The sequence below is a fragment of the Fukomys damarensis genome, unplaced genomic scaffold (genome assembly GCF_012274545.1).
Source record: "Fukomys damarensis isolate Sample0158 unplaced genomic scaffold, DMR_v1.0_HiC HiC_scaffold_27, whole genome shotgun sequence".
NCBI classification, from domain to species: Eukaryota; Metazoa; Chordata; class Mammalia; order Rodentia; family Bathyergidae; genus Fukomys; species Fukomys damarensis.
This window is the reverse complement of record NW_022900939.1, coordinates 47,969,731-47,992,980: the sequence shown is the minus strand read 5'-3', so window position 1 is coordinate 47,992,980 and position 23,250 is coordinate 47,969,731. Positions and strand designations below refer to the sequence as shown.

General features: G+C 38.2%; 1 protein-coding gene across 20 annotated transcripts in view; it reads right to left on the bottom strand.

Annotated features, from left to right (window-relative positions):
- The window catches only part of Dst (dystonin), a 316,182-nt gene that overhangs the window by 169,760 nt on the left and 123,172 nt on the right, over positions 1-23,250 (bottom strand). For all 20 annotated transcript variants that reach the window (XM_033756553.1, XM_033756561.1, XM_033756554.1 and 17 more), the window contains 6 exons: positions 21,904-22,070; positions 5,825-5,937; positions 5,625-5,731; positions 3,023-3,142; positions 558-653; positions 348-475 (listed from right to left, as the gene is read on the bottom strand). In XM_033756553.1, coding sequence (XP_033612444.1) covers positions 348-475; positions 558-653; positions 3,023-3,142; positions 5,625-5,731; positions 5,825-5,937; positions 21,904-22,070 — 731 coding nt within the window. The remainder of the gene's footprint in view (positions 1-347; positions 476-557; positions 654-3,022; positions 3,143-5,624; positions 5,732-5,824; positions 5,938-21,903; positions 22,071-23,250) is intronic.

Sequence of the window (23,250 nt, the reverse complement as noted above, 5' to 3'; positions counted from 1 at the left end):
TAGAACGCCCCGGGTCTGATTGCCAATAGAAAAAGCAAAAAACAAAAAAACAAAACAACAAAACAACCCTCCAACTACTGTAAGACGAGACTTTACACACCAGTTCAGCCTACCAGGTCCATTATAAAGTTACTTCATTGATTTACTCATTTTATCTTCTCAGAAGGGTTCATATACAAGAAAATGGAGGGTCAGAAAGACGAAGTTACTTATTGAAGTTCATACACCAAATAAATGAGAAAGGGAAAGACCGGTCCTCCATCTGCCTGGCTCTAAAAGTCAAGCTCTTTCCCAAAGAACAAAGAGGCTCCTCCCACCTTATCCCAGGGCAGCAAACATCTTCCTACCTCTCTACTTCAGGGCGAAGTGCCTTCTCCCTCTCAAGCATGGCGATAATGAGTTTCCCCCACTCTTTCTCTATGTCATTTGGATGATAACCTTGAAGGAGTTTGATGCGCCCAAATTCTATCCAAATCTTGAGGAAAAAAAACTTGTTAATTCAAAGCTAAGATTTAAAAAAAATAAGGGTGATGCCTGATAATATAATTTCCACTTACCTCTAACAATTTATAGAGGCGTTTAATTTTTGATTTTTCTGTCTCCTTTGGTGGGATTTCTGTTTCTTTAAACTGTAAATACTGATCATAAAGTGCCTAAATGAAAGTGAAAATAAATTAAGGGTCAAATTTCAGAGACTTGCTTTCATTATCTAATTTTTCACCACTGCAAATGCTATTTACTGTGTAATGAGCATTCAATGAAAATTCCTTTATAAAATCAACACATAAGGATAATACCCATTCCCAGGCAGCTGGTGATCTGGGTTATATACAAGTTGATGAGGATGTAATTAGAGATGTGAGCCATGTTTTAACATGCACCACCCAATAATAATGAACCTAAATAATAATGAACCACAACAGGCCTTCTGGGACTTGATGAAAGTCTCTCAGTACCAACAAAAAAGCCTATCCTTTAAGACATGTACTCTCCAAATGGTGCACCTTAGCTATCAGGTTTTAGAAAAATAAACTGATGAGATTCCCACAAAGAAAGAAAAACATTTTCTATTTCATGTTCTATCCTTGAAAACAGAATTTTTGGCTAACAAGGGCTAAAATTTGGTTTCAATGTCCCACTGGCCAATGAAAACAGCTTTTCTTAAATGAAGGCAGACACTGTTAGTTGATGGGCTTATTAACACAGAAGTCTCAGGACCAGGGATTTGGCTCAGTGGTTCCACCACCTGTCTTGCAAGCGCAAGGGCCTGAGTTCGATCCCTGGTACAAAAAAAAAAAAAGTCTCAACCACATAGTTAAACTATAAGATTGCTATTCATTGGAGAATATAGATATTAACTTGCAAACCTCTTAGATATAATTTAATGTGCTTGTTATAAAGATTTTCATAGAAATTATACATATAAAATGCTTCATTTAATACATATATACTATTTTAATTCAAGCTGCATTAAAATATAAATCTTTAATATGAGAAAATAAAAATATGGAAACAAAGTTTTTGTAAACAGGGAAGGGTGGAAGGGGTGAAGGAAGGACAGGAGTATGGGGACAAAAGGAGAACCAAGACCTGTCATGTAAAGGTATAAGATCCCAATGATGAATATAACTGTACTATATACCTAGAAAGTACCAATAAACTCAATGAAATATATATATATAAATCTTCAGGTGGACACATTTCTATAGAATTCTACTCAAAGGCTTTCTGGTTAAAACAATTATTTAGCATTTCTTCATAATATATTTTCTTTCCTGCATTATGTCCTAGTCTATCCTAGGAACTAGCAAATAATCAGCACAGTCAAACTTCTTTGACAAATTTAAGAATCTCCATCAATCAGAAGCAAGTACAAATTCACCCAAAGGTCTGGACAATCAGAATGCACCTGGAAATAAGTGTATTTGAAGTAAAAAATTGTTTTGACCTAAAAATGTCACCGTTCAGGACCTCTGTTGGGCATTAAGCACTCAGTCTCACTATGTGGTACCCAATATTTGTGGCACCACGGTAGTAGAAGGGAAAAGCTTTCTCTTCCTGGAAAAGTTCATATTTGCATAGGGAGACATCATACAAACAACACTAGGGCACTTTCAAAATGCATCTTATCAACAGATGCCTAGTTACTTCATGCCAAGGAGAAACTCCCTGTGGCAATATGAATACGAGCTGTGTTCCAGATATTCCATACAGATGCGAGAACACAGAGCATAATTGATTATAATGACCTACCCTGGGTTATTAGTTTTCATGATTCCAGTCTGAACATGACAACAAAGTTTACAAATCAAGGAATTAGGCTTTGTAGTTAATACTTACAATATCAATCTGTAAAAACAGAGTGCTTTGCTATTTCAAACCTATATACACAAAATGTGTCAAGTTACTCTGCAATGAGTTTACATATCTATCTTTTCTATTGTTACAACATCTTTGCCTCAAAGAGTCTGACCTCAGTTCTTTAGTATTAGCAAATGTTTAGCTAAACCATTTGCCCACTAACCCTAGCCTCATGAGCGCCAATTCTGAATTTACTTGCACTGAAAGTTAGATGTGTACTTTTGAATGCGTGATAAAATTTAGAACACACCTCTCGCTCCACAGGAGAAGGCCTAGAGGCAGCATGTGACCGGACTCCAGCGAGGTGTGCTCCCCACCACTGTGGCGTGTGTGCCGTCCTCCTCGAGGCCTCCTGCCACCACCTGTGGGCTCCGAGTGTTTCCCCACCAGAAACAGCACGGCAATGATCCTTCCAGGGCTTTTTGAACTCTCAATAAATGTAGCTCAGAGTCTATCAATCTCTTTAAGATGCTATTGCTTTAATGTTTTAATTATTTTTATCTACGTTTTCTCTATATAATAGGGACATAAGCAAATTAAAATTTTGCCTACTTATTCATGGCCTGCCAACAACTTTTCTTGTGTGTCTAAAATTATGGAATTATCACAGTTAAAAGTTTATTATCTAATAAATCCTGGTGAACTTCCCTATGATACCAACCTTTAGTTCTACAGGATTATTAGGAAATTTTCTCTCAGACATTGTGGCCACATGGTGTCTAATCCACTGGATGAGGTAGTTCACCATATTCTGGTATTCAATCCATTTGATGTCAACATCCTAAAGTGATAAAATGACAAAGTTTGTGTCTACAGATAACAACATTCACATCTAACACAATTTAGTCAGAAGTCATTGTGTCTTTTTTTATGTGCTGAGGCTTGACAGAGTGAACCAGTTAAGTGGTTTTTTTACTTTCGATTCAGCCACAATTCTTTCTACAAAACAGCTTTTAAAATCTGCTATAAACATTTGGCCAGTTACATTTGCCAAACGAGTGTCAAATCCGATCCGAAGATAGTGGCCACCTGGGAGAGTACATTGAGAAGGCTTCTGGGTTTGCAACCAAAAGAACAACAACAGAAAAAAACCAATGCCAGGATCAATTTGGGGTGTTTTCCAGGTCTCAAGAAGGCATAGTTAATAGCTTGCCTAAACAAGGCCAGTCATCTCTGCCAACCTTTTAGATAGCAGTCTACTGAATTTCTTACACTCAAAAGAGTTGCGCAATATGTAGGGAACCAGTAGGAATGAACTGGATGAGGCAGTTCATTCAAGTACTCATTAAGCAAACTTTTTAAAAAGAAAAGAAACTGGGAGACTGTCAACTGCTATACTGATTTAAGTATTGATGAATGTTTATTATGAATGCTTATTATGTGCTCAGTGTTGTGATAAAAAATAAAACTTTAAGACATATTACCTGTTGTCAAGGAGATGCTATCTAGATAGAGAAACAGGAGAAATTTATAGTATAAGCAGATAAGCAAAATGAAAAGCTTTTACATGTTCGAAGAACTGAAACAGGTATACTGCATATGTTATAAACTGAGATAATAATCAGTCAAGTACATGTGTGCCTTGAAATGGCCACTGAAGGTTTCCTAGGAAAGGGTATCTCTACAATATTCTACCATGACCAGTAATTCTTTAGTTACTGGAGAGAGATGAAGAAGGGCAAGGACAGAGTAGATAAAAGACACAGCAGCCCCAAATGAGCCAGGACTCTGAAATGGAAATGCCCAGGCTACTAATAAATAGTTGATTTTGAGAAAACTCTGACAAAAAAATGTAGGTAAGAACAATTAATATATTTAGAGTTTTGAACATCAGGACATCTAGATTGGATTTAGCCTATAAATAATACATCACCACTGTAAATTTTAGGAATTTTAAGTTTTAGGAAGATTTGGCAACAAAATGCATATTTGATGGGAAAGGGAAAAATTGGAACAGAAAGCCACAGCTGTCACCCTAGTTCTAGTGCAAAGGGGGAAGAGGCAGGAGTAGAGCAGAAGTACTGCAAGGAAGGAGAAACATTTTGAAGCAACATCCAGGATCAAAGAGCAATCATGACACGTTATTCATCAGAACAAGCTACCTGGGGTGCAAAGGCCCAAGACATTTGTGAGGAAGAAAAGCAGGATGAGAATAAAAGTAAGTCCAGAAACAACACCCAGATGAGTAAGCGACCAGAAAGGGGCTCCCAAATTTTCAAAGTAATGCAGAAACAAAAGGCATTTGCAAGAAAGCGGGAAAGAGGCCAGATCAAGCAGGACCCTCCCCCCTGATGTGTGGCAGTCTTATTCTCTGCCAGAAACACATAAACACTTGTCACCAAGACCACTGCAAAATGCATGACCGAATTAAATTATACTAACTTTTGGGAAACAAAAACCTGATAAATATAATGATCTGTGTTGTGAGAGATCTAGTTCTGTTAATATGGCCAAATCCAACTACACCTTCCTGTAGGCCACCTCTTTAAATTAGAAAACATTACCCTGTTAATTTACTGCAAGAGACCATTAAGTGCCTTTGGGGCATGACCCACCTGCTCTGAAGGTATAACTCTCTCCATATTTGCTTTACAATAAATTCTGCCCAGCTTCTGCGTGGCTGCCTATGTGTCTTGAATGAATTCTTCCCTCAAATGCTCAAAAGATAGAGGAGTGAGAGATGGCTCCTAGAGCCACCAGGATCCCAATTCCCAGGGAAAGAAAGGTGCTATGAGGAAATGCGTATAGTATCTGTTGATTAAACAGCACATTGACTCAAATTCTTGTTATATGTGGTGCTGTACTGAGCTACTTCCCCAGATCTTTTTTTTATTTTTTTAGATAGAGTCTAAGTTGCCCACTTTGGGCTCAACGTTTTGATTCTCCTGCTTCTGTTTCCCAGAATGCTGTCAAAATCATTAAAATATATTCGCCATGTAAAAATTGTAAGGGAGGTGTGGCAGCACACACCTGTAATCCCAACTCCTCAAGACGCTAAGACAGAAGGAGTACAAGTTTGAGGGCAGCCTGGGCAACTTAGTAAGCACCTATCTAAAAATATTAAAGGGCTGTGGATATAGCTCAGTAGTAGACTGCTTGCCTTACATACACAAGGTCCTGGGTTCAATTCTTAGTACCAAAAAAAAAAAAAAAATACATACATAGATAAAAATAAAAAGGTAAGAACTGTCAAAACCCAGAAAATTCAGTCAACCAGTCCTCACAGTATCAGTAGCTTCTAGTACAGGAAACTAAATACTCACATTTGCACTGATGCCTTCATCACCCTCAGGGACTTTGGGAAATGCATCATAAAGAGATGACACATAGGTTATAACTGATTTTTCATCAGGGGAGGAGACATCGACATCTAAAACCAGTAACATACATTATTTCACAATGCTGGTAATTTGCTTGTGATCAGGCTTTTGAGCCAGTCTATACCTAGGCAAGAAAAACTCACCTTCAGGGTCCAGAAGTCTTATAACACCAATTTTCTCTGCTACATAAAAAGCATGCTCTAAATTTGCAAGGTTGCTTTGAACAGCAACAGTATTCATGTCTATCAGGTCCGGCCTAGGAAAAAAATTCACTGAGTTAATCAAGTGTTCTTCACAAGGCCATTAACCATTATCATTACAATATATCTATGAAATAACTTCTGCAAATATTAATACCAAGCCTGTGTTAAAACACAAATTTTCTTCAAATAGTTAACATCATTTACTTTTCTTAGAAGCTGTGTGCCGGAATCAAATGCAGACTGGAAAGTATAAACATTTGGAAATACACAACTTTCAACAGTCTATAAATGCCCCATAACTGTAATATACATAAAAGCACCTGCCCCACTGAACCAGTTTAAGTTCCAGTACTGCAACAGCATCCTACAGACCCAATCAGCATCCTCTCAGTATTTCTCCCCTAACACCAACAGCTAATGTTTGGCTCCATGCCCCAGCAGTGCCCTCGAGATGTCCCTTCCTTCATTGTTGTCTTTCACACCCAGACTCACCTTCCCTAGCGGAGATGAAGCCATCTGTCCTTGTGCACTGGAGCGCTCCCTGATCTTCTTACTAATTCATTTCTCTGTTTTCCAAATTCCTTATACTCCTGGCCTGAATGAATCACTAATGTGGCACTCAGGATACAATCTTGTACTTCCTTGACCTACTCATTCACAGTTTTCTGTACATGCACATCTTGTTTCTCTCAACTAGTCAGCTCCAAGACAGCCGTAACCATGTATTAATCAATGTCTGTACTTTTATCTTCCTATTGACACATACAACCACGCAGCAGACCCTCAATAAATATCTACTGATAAACTGCTAAGTAGATTGGTTAGTTAGTAATGTGAATAATAAATGAATGACTAGAATAAACATCAGCTTGTTTCACAAATATGCAGATACATGTGTACACTGGCACGCTCACTTGTGCATTTGCCTGCACTTGTGTGCCTCTCTCTCTCTCTCTCTCACACACACACACACACACACACACACACACACCATCTCTTTCCAACTTGTGAAACTCACATGATACTGTCAACTAGAGGGATACTCTGAAGCTGGCCCTACCTACATTTGTCAAGAACAGATCCTCAAATACTCCTTGCACGGAAAGAGGCAAAACATGGTAGTTGGAAACATCACTCAAGGCCAGAAGCTACTCAGGAGTATTAAAAGAATCCAGAAACAAACGTGAAAACAGTTTTCAAAAAGTAGTAGCACTCACCCCTAAGACTCAAGAGTGAGACCTGTTCCTCAACTCATAAAAGACAGCTCTCTACAGTAACCACAGGCTCTCTGTTTTGTTGAAAACAATCATTTAGGGAACCATCAAAAGAGTAGGAGGTGGCTCTCAGAGGTAGCATGGGTGGAATGCAAACTAATCTGAATACTATTTAGAGAACCCTTTACATGAGAAACTGAAAGTGGGTCATTAATTTTGTAGAACACTAAACAGCAATTTTTATTCTTATTTTTATCTGGCAAGAAGAGAGACTTCCAAAAAAATACCTACTTATAGTTTTACAATACTTTAAAGAGCTCAGCATCGGGAAAGGGTGCCACCATTTTCTACATCCTTATATTCCAGGAAATTCTTTAATGATTTTCATGCCACCATTATCAAAAGTGATCCTACAGAAACAGTATATCTACTGAAAACAATAGAGGTAAATGAAAGACCTCCAATAATAGTATTTTTAAGTCACATTGAATCATGAAGAATCTGGCAACTAAAGAGACAGATTAATAAACGGATGTGTCTATCAGTCTGGACAAAAACAGATAGGTAAGGTCCTTTTATTAAAAAATTATTCTGTTTCCCTAAAGTTCACACGTTTTGGAGAAATAAAAACCAGGCTGAGTCTGCCAAATCTCAGAACAAGAAACAGCATGTTATTATGAGAACCCTGTCATTAGCAAAGAAAGTAAACACTGAGTAATCCCAGAGAGAATGAATAAAGGAATTGAAGAATCGAGTTTTTGACCAAGAGGATAAAACATAAAACTTCCTTCAGAATAACATAGTCTTTTCAGTACAAAAGCAGCTGCACAGTACAATGAGCTTGAATGTCTCTATTATCCTAATCTTCAATGCTTTAGAGAAACAAATATTGAGGCATTTCTCCTACATTAAAAGACTGCAATAAGAAAACAAGCTAAACAAACATGGAAAGGGGAAAAAAATTAAAAACTGAAAAAGCAATAGCTTTAAAGTCTTAAAAATTATGGCTGCCCTGGCCCACCTAGCTGGCACCACTTGGTCTCTTAGCATGCCTCCTCTTCGTCCCTGGAGCACCGAAGAGGCTGCTCTGGGCCCTCTGCCTCTTTCTTTACAGGCTCACAGGGACAACACAGCTTTTCCAGACCTCAGCTGTTTCACAGAAGATATTTATTTTCATTCTAAAGGTTTCATTTCAATGTAACATCTTTTCGTGCAGAGTTAGCAGAAAATCTCACTGCTATCACAGGTCTGACTAACCAGAGTATCAGACTAAACTATGTGCACAGAAGGCTATGACCAGATTCTTCCTAATGTACTTTAGACAGCTGAGTATTAACTATTTTAATGTCCCTATCTTATAAAATCTTAGCCATATCGTAAAATGCAATCCTTGAAGCCACACTCATTTTTATTCCAGATAATATAATCTTTCTAATGACTCAATCATCACAGTCATTTTTAAAGCCATATACTTAAAGGAAGTGAAATTATCCCATGCATATCATCAGACCATAGTGCAATGAAATTGGAAATCAATGGAAAAGGAAAGCATAAAGAACTTCATAAACACATGGAAATTAAATAACATTCTCCTGAACAACCACTGGGTCACTGATGAAATTAAAGAAGAAATTGGACAGTTTCTATAATTAAGTGATAATGATAATAAAACATAGCAGAATTTATGGGGCTCAATGAAATCTGTCCTATGAGGAAAATTTATAGCAATGAATACCCATATCAGGAAAACAAAGCAGGCTCAAATAAACAACCTAGTGCTGAACCTCAAGCTTCTAGATAAAACAGCAAGTCAAGCCCAAAGCTCATGTGTGGGAGGAAATTATAAAAATCAGAGCAGAAATGCAATGGAGACTTAAAAAAAAAAAAATCACACAGACTCAATGAATCAAAGAGTTGGTCTTTGAAAGACTGAATAAAATTGACAAACCCTTAGCCAATCTTGTCAAAAAAAAGAGGAAAGATTCAAATCCATATAATTAGGCATGATAAGGGTGAGATCACAACAGATCCTGCAGAAATACAGATCATCAATACTTACACTGAGAATCTATCTTCTAATAAGATGGAAGACACAGAAGAAATGGGCAGATTCCTAGATACATATGAATTATCAAAACTAATTAAGAAGATATAAAATTTCTAAATAAACCAATACAGCCAATGAAATGGAAGATGTAATTAAAAACCTACAACCAAAGACAAGCCTTGGTCTTGATGGATTAGTTGCTGAATTCTACAAGGAATTCAGAGAAGACCTAATACCACTACTTCTCAAACTCTTTAATGAAATTGAAAGGGAAACGATATTCCCAAATTCATTCCTGGAAGCAAGCATTACCCTGATATCAAAACCAGAGAAGGATCTACCCAAAGAAGAGAATTATAGGCCAATCTCTCTAATGAACACAGATGCAAAAATCTTCCATAACATACTAGCAAACAGAATGAAGCAAATCGTCAAGAAGGTCATATACCATGAACATGTTGGATTCATCCCAAGGATGAAGAGATGGTTCAACATGTGCAAATCAATAAATCTAGTATACTACATCAATAGAGCCAAGAACAAAAGCTATATGACCCTCTCAAAAGAGGCAGAATAAGTGATAAGGTCCAATAGGGTCAGAAGTCATTTCTAAATGACTTGTTATATTACAAATCTATTTTGCTTAAAATTAATGTTTACTGTTTCATCCATCTTACAACACCCATCTTTAAAATGTTTAGACAAAATACGTATATTCATACATGTATATATGCATCATGTGCATGTATACATGTGTAAATGTCAGTATACATGTGGAGTCCAGAGCCATACAGTATAAAAGCAACTCCACCTACATTACAAGCCAAAGCTGGCCTAACATTAAAATTGCATAGAAGAGTTTTTTGGAAGATATACAACCCCAAAGTATTTTTCAAGTCAAAACACTTAGCTCACATAAGAAGTAGGTAGGATTCTGTGGGGAACTGTGACTGATATCATATTAAAGGCTAAAGATGAGACTACCTAACAGTTCATGTCCTATCCTGTACTCAGTCACAGCGAACATGAAACAAAGATAAAATATTTGGGGGGAAAAAAGGTACTCTGACAGTACTAGAGGGGACGGTGATTAATGTTAACTTACAGAAAGGAAAAACGAAGTTAGCTAAGAAAACTGTTCATTAGTACCGACACAAAATTACAAACCCTGAACCAAAACAGTGGCAACAGATAAAAGGATAAAAGATGTGTCAATAGTCTTTAAGTTTGCAAAAACTAAATGATTTAAATTCAGAGTTAATTAGGTTGTGTTGACTCCCAACCAGAACTCAGAAATTGTGTAAGTGGACAGAAGCAGACTTTCACTGCTCACAGAACGCCCATCCATGTCGGAGAAACTTTTCTCTTACAGGTCTTAGGGGAAGAAAGGAGATTTTAAATCATTATCTCATTTACTCTTGTCAACAACCCTAAGCTGCAGGGGTTATTATCCCGAGTTTAAGGTGAAAACACCGCAGGAGGTTATATAAATTGACAGAGAATACCAACCTGGTTTGTGGCAGTCAGGGTATGAAGCCAGGCCTGCTTGAGCAGAAAGCCTGAGCTCTTTGCTGGACCACCCTGGCATTACAAACTGAGAACTAACTAAACAGTATCATCCAGTGTGCAGCTAAGAACCCAATGTAAGGAAAATACAGAAAAATGTATGCTTCTAAGGGAAATGACGGCGGTGGCAATAGTAAGAAACAGACATGTGCACGTGTGTTTGCACACACACGTGTGCATGTGTTCTGACAGACCAACAAACCATATGAAGTAAGTTGAAGGACCAGGTGTTACCAGAACGGTACTCAGCAACATACACCATACCAACACTTCCCACAATTGCAATGGTTTTAGGGCTCTAATACAGATTAAGAATAGAGACAAAGCCTGGATAGCTGTATTTTTAACAAGGGTAATTCTTATCAGGTGAATCTTATGGAGCAAGGTTGGGGACTAACTCATGTTAGAATCTATCACTCTAATTTTCTTTTCAAATTACAAACATTTTGTATGGGGGGGAGGAATGCCACAACATCACCAACACAATCACGTAACAATGGAAACACAGAAACACAAAGCACACACAAACATGAGTGTGCCTATTGCCTTATGCACCTTGTAAAGTGTTTATTTTTGTTTAAATTCAGAAGAAAATAATACATTTAGAGCTGGTAGAAAGCAGGACAGCTTGTGTTGGCCTCACTCTGGAACAGACAGCAAAATAAGGAAGTCTGGAGAAAACAGCGTTTCACCACCAGAGCTTTTAAACTCATCATAATAAAAACCAATCGACTTTGCAAGTTATCTGATCATCGCAAAGAACACTACGTAATCATTTCCTATCGCAATCTTTTAAAAAAGAAAAAGTAGAAGAATGGTTTCCAGGGGCTGGGTTGAAATGAGACACAGGGAATTAGCGTTTCATGGGCACTGAGTTTGGGCTGCACAAAGGGAAGACTTCTGGAGATGGGCAGTGGCGACAGCGACACAACATGAGGATGGACTTGCTGCCATGAACTGCACACTTAGAAAGGCTCCGGTGGCGTACTTTATACTGCATCTTAGCACAAATTCTCTTTAGGCATTTGTTAACATACATGAGAAGAAGGCTACCCTGAGAGAGAACGACAACAAAAAACCCCACACAATAAAAATCACAGAGCTGTACTTCAGGTGCCCTGTGATTCAGCCCTAGCAGGCACTCTGGTTGACTCTGGATACTCATTATACAACTTGTGTCTCAATTACTACTAAGAAGAGTAAAATCAGGAGCTACAGAAGCTACACCAAGATCCCACAGAATTCCAAGTCCAGGGCCAGGGAATTAGTTCAGCGGCACCATGCCTGCCTTGCAAGCACAAGGTCCTGAGTTGAATCCCTAACCCCCGCCCCCAAAAAAATAATTCTACCTAAGGGGCATCAGGAATCAGGTGTGAGCCAGAACTGAGGAACTGATGGGCTGCAGCTGCCACTGGGATGAATTAATCTAATGATCTGCCCAAGGTCTCAAGAGAGTGAAAGGCAGCTGTGTCACTACGCGTGCAGAGCAATGTGCACAGCTAAAAAATGTAATGAGACAGCATAGAACTTCATGCTTTGGTATGTTACTCACACATAATCCTTTTCAGTCAGGAAACTAGCAAGCCTGTTAATTTATTCACTCGCTCACTCATTATTAAGCAGATATGAAGCAAAAGGACTACAGTCTCTACGTACATGCAGAGGTCAGAGAACCAAAGGGGGCTCAAGAATACTCCAAGAGGAACCCAGGGAAGACCATGCTGGCAGAGGGAAAATGCATGCATAAACTCTGTGCTATAGGAGCTGACTACAGGAGCCAGCACCAAGGGGAACTTGCTGAGAGAGGAGGCTGGAGAGGTGGCAATGGCCTAGGATAAGGTCAAGTCTCATGAACTTCCTCAAAGAGTTGAAACTCTTTTCTAAGCACTATGGCAAACCATTAATGTACACTAAGGGGGTGTTATATGAGACAAAATGATCAGACTGGGGTAAGATAGAGAAAAAATTTGACCAGAAACCAAGTACCCACACAGAATCCAGGCAGAAGACCATGGTAGTTTGCAGAAGACAGTGTGTAACAGCAGCAAGGAGAATAGAAGGGCCAGGAGATACTTAGAAGGTCACATCCATAGAACTTTGTTCTACAACACTGGTTGTAGTAACCAAGAGCACAAGCGCGGATGAGAGACTACAGAGAGTAAAGAGAATGGAGCATGCAGCCCTGAAACACTCCAACGTAAAAGTTCAGGGAACAGTCATCAGGGTCAAACCTCAGAAATAGGATGAGGTGTGAAAAACACCTACTCATTTAGCCCTCTGCAGTCACTCATGACCCTGGAAATATTTTAGTGGATTACAGAACAAGAACTAGATTAGAATGGGTTAAGAAATAAATGTTAAGTTAAGAAGGTTTAGGATATAGATAACTCTCTTGTGTGAGGTTTGGCCTGGAAAGAAAGGAAGTAGCTAAAAAAAAAGTATGAAGTTAAGGGAGAATGTTTTTGATTATTTTATTATAGAAGAGGTGTTAAAGCATGGTTAAAATCCAATGAGAAAGAGCTAGTCCAGGGCTATGCTGAAAGCCCGTGAGAAGGGTGTTTCAGCCAAGACTGAGATGATGAGATGAGATCCACAGCAGGAGGCACTGGGTGCTCAACAGGAGCTGTGTCTAAGAGGCACAAAGGTGTCTAAGAGGACAGGGGCAGAAGAAAGTAGGTTTGGATCTTTGGAAGCAAGAAGAAAGACCTCCATCTTCCTGGCTTCCATTTTCCCAGCGCTGAAAAGGTACCAGAGGAACAGGAAGAAAGGCAGTGTGAGGGAGGAAAGGGATAAGTAACAGGGATACAAAAGCCTGCTGGTCAGATAGCCGCTGCTGCTGAGTTTCTACTGAAATCCCTTCATGAGGGGTGACCATCCCAGGGCACTTCATGTACATACAAGGCAGACAGCAGGGCTCACGGGCTCAGGTTTTGTTAGGAAAATAATATATACTCAACAGTTTGGAAGGAACTGAAAAAGAGATTCTATTCAAGTTTAAAGGAAAAAATGAAGAAAACTGCATTCCAATTACTCCGAGATCATCTTAAAATGACTGTGCTCCACAACACAACTCACACAAAGATGCACAGAAATGGTTTATGTCACAGAACATCAGACCATCAACACATCACACAGTAAGAGCATGCACTGCATATGTCTCACTTCTGGGAAAAGTGTAGCAGTTACAACAAATTCCTGAAGATGACTATTCAGACTAAAACATGTTCAGACCTAGCCTATTTTGCTGTTCCTATCGGTACAACCATCTAATCTCCTTCAGCCGCTCCCCCCACCAAAATGATCTGCAAAATGTTCTCTTCTCTCTCTTTTAGCAAATATACATAAGCATTCACAAGACCCACGCACAACTGTGAAACAGGGTGTGGACATTCCTCTTTGCTCATATTTGGGCACATATTACTGAAAGAAATAAAGCCAAGAACTCCAAGGTGGCAACGAACTAGGAAGATAATTTTCCTTTGTTCTCCCAACTAGATGCTTGACTTCATTTCAAGTAATCTTCCCTTCTTTTCTGCCAATAGTGTAACTACTAAAAAGGCAGAAAAGATCAGAAACACTACTAATTTACAGTAAGTTTTATTGTTACTTCGAAACTGAACCTAACAACTTTGATAAATAAAAGATCCTTGAAGAATTATGACTTCCAGTGCACAAAGAAGAACCCATCCTTCCCTCCCCGCTAGACTTTTAAATACAGTAAGTAGTATTGATTTAACTGAGAAGTAACTCTTCCAGTCCCTGTGTTTTCGTGAACTGGCTAAGAGCAAATTTTAAGTAAACCTTGGTGGCTAAGGGATAACTACCACCTCTCCAAAACACAGGGGCAGAAATAAATTTACTTTTATTCTACAGAAAACAGAGTCTTAAACTACTTCATGTCACAGAATAAACTACTTCATGTCACTTATAAATGAGTCACAATAAGTGTTGAAATAATTAGATGGCCGGACATGGTGGCGCATGCCTGTAATCCCAGCACTCAGGAGGCTAAGGCAGGAGGATCGCTCTGAGTTCGAGACCAGCCTGGGCCACATAGTGAGTTCCAGGTCAGTTTCGACTACATAGTGAGACCCTGTCCAAAAAAAAAAAAAAACAACAACAACAACAGATGGGACTATGGAATAGACACATGCTGTTCTTCTAACATTTTTTTTTTTAAATCTTAAGAGAAAAGAAAGGGGCTGGGGATTTAGTTCAGTGGTTCCACTGCCTGTCTCGCAAGCAGAAGGTCCTGAGTTTGATCCCTGGTACCAAAAAAAAAAAAAATTTTTTTTAAAGAGCGGGTGGGATGCGGGAGAAAGAAAGAGAATACTGAAGAAAAACAAGGTGAAAGATGTGCAGGGTTTCTGAGCAAGCAGAGGCTTTAACCAAAGCCCACCTCACCTTTCGGGCAGTGACCTGCTGTTTTGATCCCTGGCATAGGATGCACACTTGCTCAATCATTACATCATGACAGGCCCACAGCTGGCTATTCTAACTTTTTAAATGACCACAACACTTTGAAATCTTGCCTATTTATTTTATCACCACTGCCCACCCAAGCATGAACACATTCATGTTTAGACTAATAGCTTGCACATCAGAAGGAAAAATAAGCCTACAGCTTCAGCTCTGGCACATGTGTAAAAGCTGTATATTAACAGCTTATGAATAAAAGGGTAAAGTAAAAGGAAGCTTTAAAAAAACTGACAGGCTTCAGACCTGCTAGATTGCCATTTACAAGTTAGAAACTGTTCTTTTCTCAAAAGGCCTCATGTAAAAGAGAAATGGTACAGACAGAAGCAGAAATTAAAGAAGAATTCAGAAAAGTGACTTAAAAACATAAATGTAATGCCCTGTCTTAATGATTCCACTTCTATGACCTTATCCTACATACATTCACACATCTGTACAAAAACACAAAGTTCAATGCAACACCTTTTTTGATAGTAGAAAAACATGAAGTCCATCAATAAGGTACTATAAACAATACTGAGAATTATTAAAATCACAGATACTAGATAAAGACTGGCAAGGACTACCTACTGTAGGACCTGCTACCAGGTTTACCAGGCTCCCAGAAGAAAGAGCCAACTTTCCGTTACAGTTGTGAATCTTTTTCACTTTTCTGTCTCAAAAATGGAAGCAGGAGAATGGAGCTATACCTTACTTCAAATCTACAAGGATATACTTCATTCACAATAGTGGGAGTCCTGTTATTACAGAAAATTTTTACGAGTTAATCTAGGAAAGAAGGCAAGGAACATACTAATAATACATCCAGGTATCTCCTCTGAATATTGGCATGCCAAGTAATATCCCCCAAATTGTATGTAAGAATACATACTACACAATAAAAAGGGTGGCTGATGTGTGACAGTAACTCACACACCTTATGTGGACACAGATTGCTACAGTACATGCAGCATAAATGAGCTCTACAAGGGTTCTGAGGTGATCATGGGTAGAAATTCCCATTTCTGGTCTCAGCATTCAGCCATTTTGAGTTCATTTTGAAAAGTACACAACCTGATTTTGCCTCATAAACTGAAATGCCATTCTTTAAAATTAATAATCTTCAGGGCTCTGTGTTCCTATACCCTGTGAACACACATATACACACACAGACTTGCACACCCTCAAACATCTAGCACCTCAGCCTGAGGACTGAAGGGAAGAACCACCCAGTGATGCTAATCCAACTTCCTGTGAGAACAAACCTTGAAAGGCCTCCTCCCAGTATTAAACCAGTCTAATCCAGCTTCTAAAGTGGATAAAATCCAAGCATATGAGTCAATCACAGCCTCTAGGTCAGACTATTAAGATGACTCCAACCACAGCTTTAATAGTGTAAGTTTCCCAATTAAAGCATCTTTAAACATTTAATACAATAAAATATGATGACCCTGTTAATTTCCAATTCAAAATGCAAACAATGAATAAACTAATTGCTACTAATTACACGCTGTTTAATTAGAAAATATTTAAACGGCACACTCTTGTATACAACCCATTCCCAAGATTCCCAGTCTTGTCTGGGTAATACTTTTTTTAAACAGACTTAAGAATGCCTCAGGCCAAGGACACTGAAACAAATGAATGGGACAGACTGAAAAACAAGAACAGGACAAGCAGCAACCTGGCAGAAATAATCTCTCTTCCAAAGCACGTGCCGCACTGTTGTTTTTGGCCTGTGGGGACACATTCACATCTGAGCTGCTCAAGCAGGCACTGTTCGGGCGGGTGCACTGGAACTTCCATTGGTGTTCTAAGACAAATATCCACATGAAGAGACTGACAGAAGTCAGAAGATTCTGGGGCTGAATTTCAAACTGGCAGGCAGCACTTCCCCTCAGAGGGTAGCAAAGCAGTCTTCTAGTGATACCTGAGGACACAGCTGAACCCTCTGCTACAACTCCTGCCTCTGAAGAGGATGCAGTACTGTTAGAACGTCTGCTCCTCTACACCTACCCTAAGTCTTGGTGACATCAACGCCCCTCGTATTCAGAGGCTACTCCCAGAGCTCCTCCCTACTGCCTCCCAGTAAATTCTACTTCATCTCTCCTCTAAGCTGCTTACTTATCACATGCTTTAGTGACACCCTTCTCACCTAAACACAGCACAAAACCCGGTCTTCCTTGATTTTTTTTTTTTTGCTTTTTGTACTGGAAGCCCCCTTCCTTGCTATTCTTCTGAATAATTAAAGTTACAGGCAACAATGACGCTTATTTAACTAAAATTTCCTAGCAGATGTGATTTTCAGTGAAAAGATTTATAATGCATTAAAGAACATTCAAGCTATACAAACAAAACAAGTGGAAACTACTACAGGCATGTGGTTTTTAATTATGTGATCCTTTTCCAATGAAAACTGAACATAACAAATAGAAGTTCCTAGAAGGAATAAGGAACAAAATTGCCTACCACAGATTCAGTGGACAACAGAAGCTACAGAGCTGTCATATAACCTGTTCCAGGAAATCATGTCACTTTTCACTTCGTTCCCAGCGTATAACCCAGGCTCGTCACCGGTTTAGGATAATACAACACACTAAAACTACAGAAAAGATCATTTGCAATTTTGCTGTTAAGATGACATATTTTAATTTTCTATTATTATCTACAGTTTTCCTCATTGTATAATTTGTTGCTGGTGCTATTTTCATTGTTGGTTAACACTAAGCTGAACAACGAATGTCCCTTATTCATTTTTAACAAGGAGCGAAGACTTCAGTTGTTAGTTGTGTATGTAATTAATCCTTTTTTATATTCATCAATAATCTTCACAGTATCTTTACTACATACTGTAAGTCTTTGAGGTTATACTATCATAATTGTTCTGGACAACTGTTCCACTTCTTGAAATCTAGTCCGCCTAAGATTCTCAGGACAAGAAGTCCATTACCTCAAAGGTAGGTTAGAAACCCTTTGAGTTTTGGTTTCTTTATTAATATAAAAAGCAGACACAATCTATTTCAGAGAATTGAGGTGTTTTTAAGAGCTAGGACAGAAATATCTACATGGTTAACATTCTGCATCTATTTCTCAGGGACTCACCTTGTGACAGTTACTTTCTTTTTACCTTCACAGATCATTTTAATTCTATGACAGCTATAAATTGCTTATTACATGGATGTCTCGTTTTTATTTCATAGAATAGTTCTTTGAAGAAAAGTATGTTTTCTTTGGAAAATTTTATGACTTAATTACTAACAAAATATTCTTTTCTGGTGTTAATTTTCAAGTCATATTTTATGTGGCAGTGCTAATACAAATGTGCTAACAATCCAAATTAATGTACTTGACTAATAACTACTGACAGTATAACTTACATTAATAAAAATCTAAAGGCTGCCATTACTCTATTCTTGTGTCAAATTAGAATTTCTAAAGTCTTTGGGAGACATTACACACACAAACACTAACTCACTATAAGTAACGCAGGTCCACTTTACTCATCGTTTCCCCTTGTGGTTCTAAGGATTAAGCCCAGCACCTCTGAACTGAACTGAATCCTCAGGCCTTTTCCCCCAGTGAGTTATTTTGAGACAGGGTCTTGCTAAATCACTACACTGCCAGGCTGGGCTCAAATTTGTACTCCCCCTGCCTTAGCCTCCTAGAGTGCTGGAATTACAGGTGTGTACCGCCATGCCACACCTCAGTTTATTGTTAACTCTCTAGAGCAGTTTCCTAGTCTATCTAGGGTACAAAACCCAGCGCACTTAGTCCCACATCCGTTCTTGCTTGCACCACTGCTTCTGTCAGGAGATTCTACCCTGCTAAGCCCGCATGCTCTCTGCAGATCCTACCCAAAACACCACTCCATAGGGCAGAAAGCAGATCCACATGTCATCTCAGATCATTTTTACTACAGAAGCCAAATTAAATCCATAACTACAGAAGACAAAATTCAGATAAACAGTAAATGTTTAAATAAATACAATGTCTAAATAAATACAAAACCAAAGCCCAATTAAATGGATTTGGCCTCACAGCAATTCAAATACACCACAAACTTATGGGAACACCTGTTATGTAAAAACAACTGCTGAATGAGGTACTATTCTCTAAATGTGGCTAATACTGTCCAATATCCCAAAACCTGCTCATGGTGATAGTTTGTTTACCACTTTGTCTATTCTATCTTTGGAGTAAAATCACGTCATCAACAGCAGGAAATGAATTCATTTCTACCTTATCCAATCAATTCTTACACATGCTGGAAGAAAAGCACTTCTCTTCATAAGAAAGGAAAGGACTTTAAAAAAAATACAGTTCTATAGGTGAAAGTTTTCTTCTAATGAAAGAAACCATAGTGATATTTTATTAGGTTCAGGATATCAGGTACAAAACCTCAACAACAAATAAATCTTGTATTTAAGCCTGATATATAGAATTTTGAACCACAAATCTAAAAAAAAAAAAGCAAACTAGGAAAAGTGAAATTCAAAGTTAAAGCTAAACAGTTTTCTAAAATGATCACTATTCCAAATTAAAAGTTAAAATGAATACCATTCACAAGGTTCAAACACTCACCAAAAGCAACAAGAGCTCTGCAACACTAATCGTCCCTAGGAAATAACATACACAGTAACTTATTTACATTCTTAGTAGAAAAATGCACAGCTTCTGTATGGCAGTTTGTTCTTACAATTCTTCATAAATAATGAAGACACACTGCTTACAGACCACTGATTTTTAAAGTACATTATTTTAGAAAAAGAACTGGCTTCTAAAAACATTTGATTCTAGCCGAGAAAGTTTCAAAGACAGAGCAGAGCACACCCTTGAAGATGTACCATGACATAGCTCCGTAGGTACTGCAACGAATATCTATCGTCCCTGTAGAAGATGCGTCTGGCCACACAGCCCTTCTGCTTTAAGTCAGCAGGGAAGTGCACTGTAACAATGGCAATATCTGTAACATTAAACCCTCTCAGCACCGAGCTACTCCAGGAGATCTGACACTTTATTTTGATCTAATAGAGGCAAGTTGATATTGGTTTTTCCTTGAAATTCAACAACCTACACCCTCTTTTATTTAAATGTTATTCCATAAAGGAAAGAGACTAAAAATAGGAGCACTCTTGAGTGTGGATACATGAAGGATTCATTACTATTTTATACATACTAAAATTTTCAAAATAAAAAAGGAGGGAGAGATGAAGGGGAGAGAAAAGGAGTGAAAGAAAGAAAAAAAGGTAGGTAAAGGGAGGAAGAGAGAGAAGAATAGGATTTCAATTCAAACAGAGCTCGGTTTGAATGTCAGCTGTAACTTCTTGACAGTGTGACCTTGGCAAACCTCACATTCTTTATCTATAAAACTGGAATAATAACAGGTCTTGCTTGCTTGATTGGTACCGGGGATCAAACTCGGGACCATGTATTTGCGAGGCAGATGGCAGCACCATTGAGCTAAATCCTTGGCCCAGGACTTGCTTTATGGAATTGTTAAAATCTGAATGAGATAACGCACGTAAAGCACTTCGCAGAATGCTTCAACCATTACCTAATCTACACAATTATTTTTACTATAACCAAGTAAGTTTTTTCAGTTTAATGAGTTTATAGCTTAGGCTTAGCACAGTTAGGAATGTATTCAGTTCTTCAACAACAGGATACAATCTCTGTAAAAATTAAGGAAAACAGCAGATCAAGAAATACAGAGCTTTCAATCAGCATTTTCTGTAGATGTAGTCTCTTGTAAGGCAACAAAAGCTCAGACTCCAGTATCAGGCTGCCTACATTCTAACACCATGCCTGCTACTCGCTAGGTGTGAGACTAGGCAAACATTTACTCTGTCTCAGTTTCTGCTCACGAACTAGGACTGATAATAGGGACATGTGAAGATCACATTAGTTACACAAACTGCTTAGAATACTGCCTGGCAGTAAAAGCTTTGTTCAGTTTTATTTATTTTTAAATATTTATTTTATTTTATCCCATTTTCCCCCTTAAGCCCCCTTCCTCCCTATGTACAAAAGATCTATTTCCATTTCCCTTCTATTTTCATTTTTCTTGTCCCTTCTTTCCTTTCCCTCTCCCTCCTCCCTTCTTCCCCTTCCCATTTGAACACTTTCTTTCCATTTCCGAAAATCCATTACACATCTCAGTCCTTAGTTCTACATTCAGTTTCTCACACCAGAGAAACAATGCAGTACTTAAACATGTGTGTCCAATTTATTTAACTTAAGAGTATGGTCTCAAGGTCCATCCATTTAGCTATAAATGTCTGAAGCTCATCTTTGTTCAGGTGTAAATGTGGATTTATCTGTTTATAATTCTCATCAAAAAATTGTTCACTACTACAAAACTGGTCAGTGTTAAGCCACTACTCACTAGAGAAACCTGACTGGGTAACATGACTTGGAAACTTCTGACAGCAATCTAGGTCAGATTTTGAACATCAGGGCTTGGTATATGCTGTTACTGGCAAAATTCAAAGACATATTACTGCTATGGGAGCACGTATGTACATGCACACACACGTGTGCAGGCGTGCACATGGACTGAAGTTTGGAGTGCTGATCTCTTAGTGGTAGGAACATAATGTTTGTATTTTATTTGTATTTTCTAGCTCTCTGTCATGCACACATAATGCTTCTACAGTAGTAACAGATTATTTTAAAATTTAGGAATGAAAGAAACAGCTCATGTATATATAAAGGGAAATAACTCACAAATTGTATACCTGTATTTATGGATGATGGCATTAAATAGTTTTCCATCTCTCCAGCAGGTAGTGAAATTTTCACACCGTATTCCAGCATAACCCTCTGCTGCCTGCTGTGTCCACAGTAGCAATTTCTCTTTTGCAGACATATCTTCTGACTCTCCAGTAACATGGATATCAGATATCTAAATGCAATGGAAGAGAAAGTGTTAAACCATTAGGAAAGAAGGGAACTGACATAAACAAGAACCTACTATATGCCAAGCACTTTACAAATGCTATTTTGATTAATCCTCATTACTCTCATTTATTAGCTAAATGTATTTTACTAATTTTACATTTAGTAAAGCTGGATTTAACAGACTGATAAAGATAAATATAACTTATTTGTATCCAATTTTAAAATACCTAACTTTTTACCATGCCAAAACTCCCCAACATTGAAAAATTCTGCATCAAAAAGCATGTCATAAAATTCAGCACCCATTCATGATAAATAAAACCCTGCAAACCAACAGCCAACATCATATTAAATGGCCAAAAACTGAAAACCTTCACGTTAAAATCAGGAAGAAGACAAGGATGCCCACTATCACCACTCCTCTTCGATATAGTTCTGGAAACATTAGCCACAGCAATTAGACAAGAGAAAGAAATTAAAGCAATAAAGATAGGAAAGGAAGAAGTTAAACTGTCATTATTTGCTCATGATATGATACTATAGATTGAAGACCCAAAAAACTCCACCAAAAGACTTCTAGACTTAATTGACAGATTCAGTAGAGTATCTGGATACAAGGTGAATACCCAAAAATCAATAGCCTTCTTATACACAAATAACAGACTCACTGAGAGAGAAATAAGGGAAAAAATTCCTTTTGCAATAGCATCCCAAAAAATGAAGTATCTAGGAATCAATCCAACAAAAGAAGCAAAAGATCTCTACACTGAAAACTACAGCACTCTGAAAAAACAAATTGAAGAGAATATTTAAAAATGGAAAGATATCCCCTGCTCCTGGGTAGGAAGAATCAACATAGTGAAAATGGCCATACTACCAAAACTGCTATACAGATTCAATGCAATGCCAATTGAAATTCCAACACTATATTTCACAGAACTAGAAAAAATAATCCAAAAATTCATTTGGAACCAGAAGAGACCTAGAATAGCAAAAGCCATCCTAGGCAATAGACACATAGCAGGGGGTATAACAATTCCCAATTTGAAACTATACTACAAAGCCACTGTGATAAAAACAGCATGGTACTGGCAAAGAAACAGGCCTGAGGATCAGTGGAACAGACTGGAAGATACAAAAACAAATCCAGATGTACTCAGCTACCTCATCTTTGACAAAGGAGC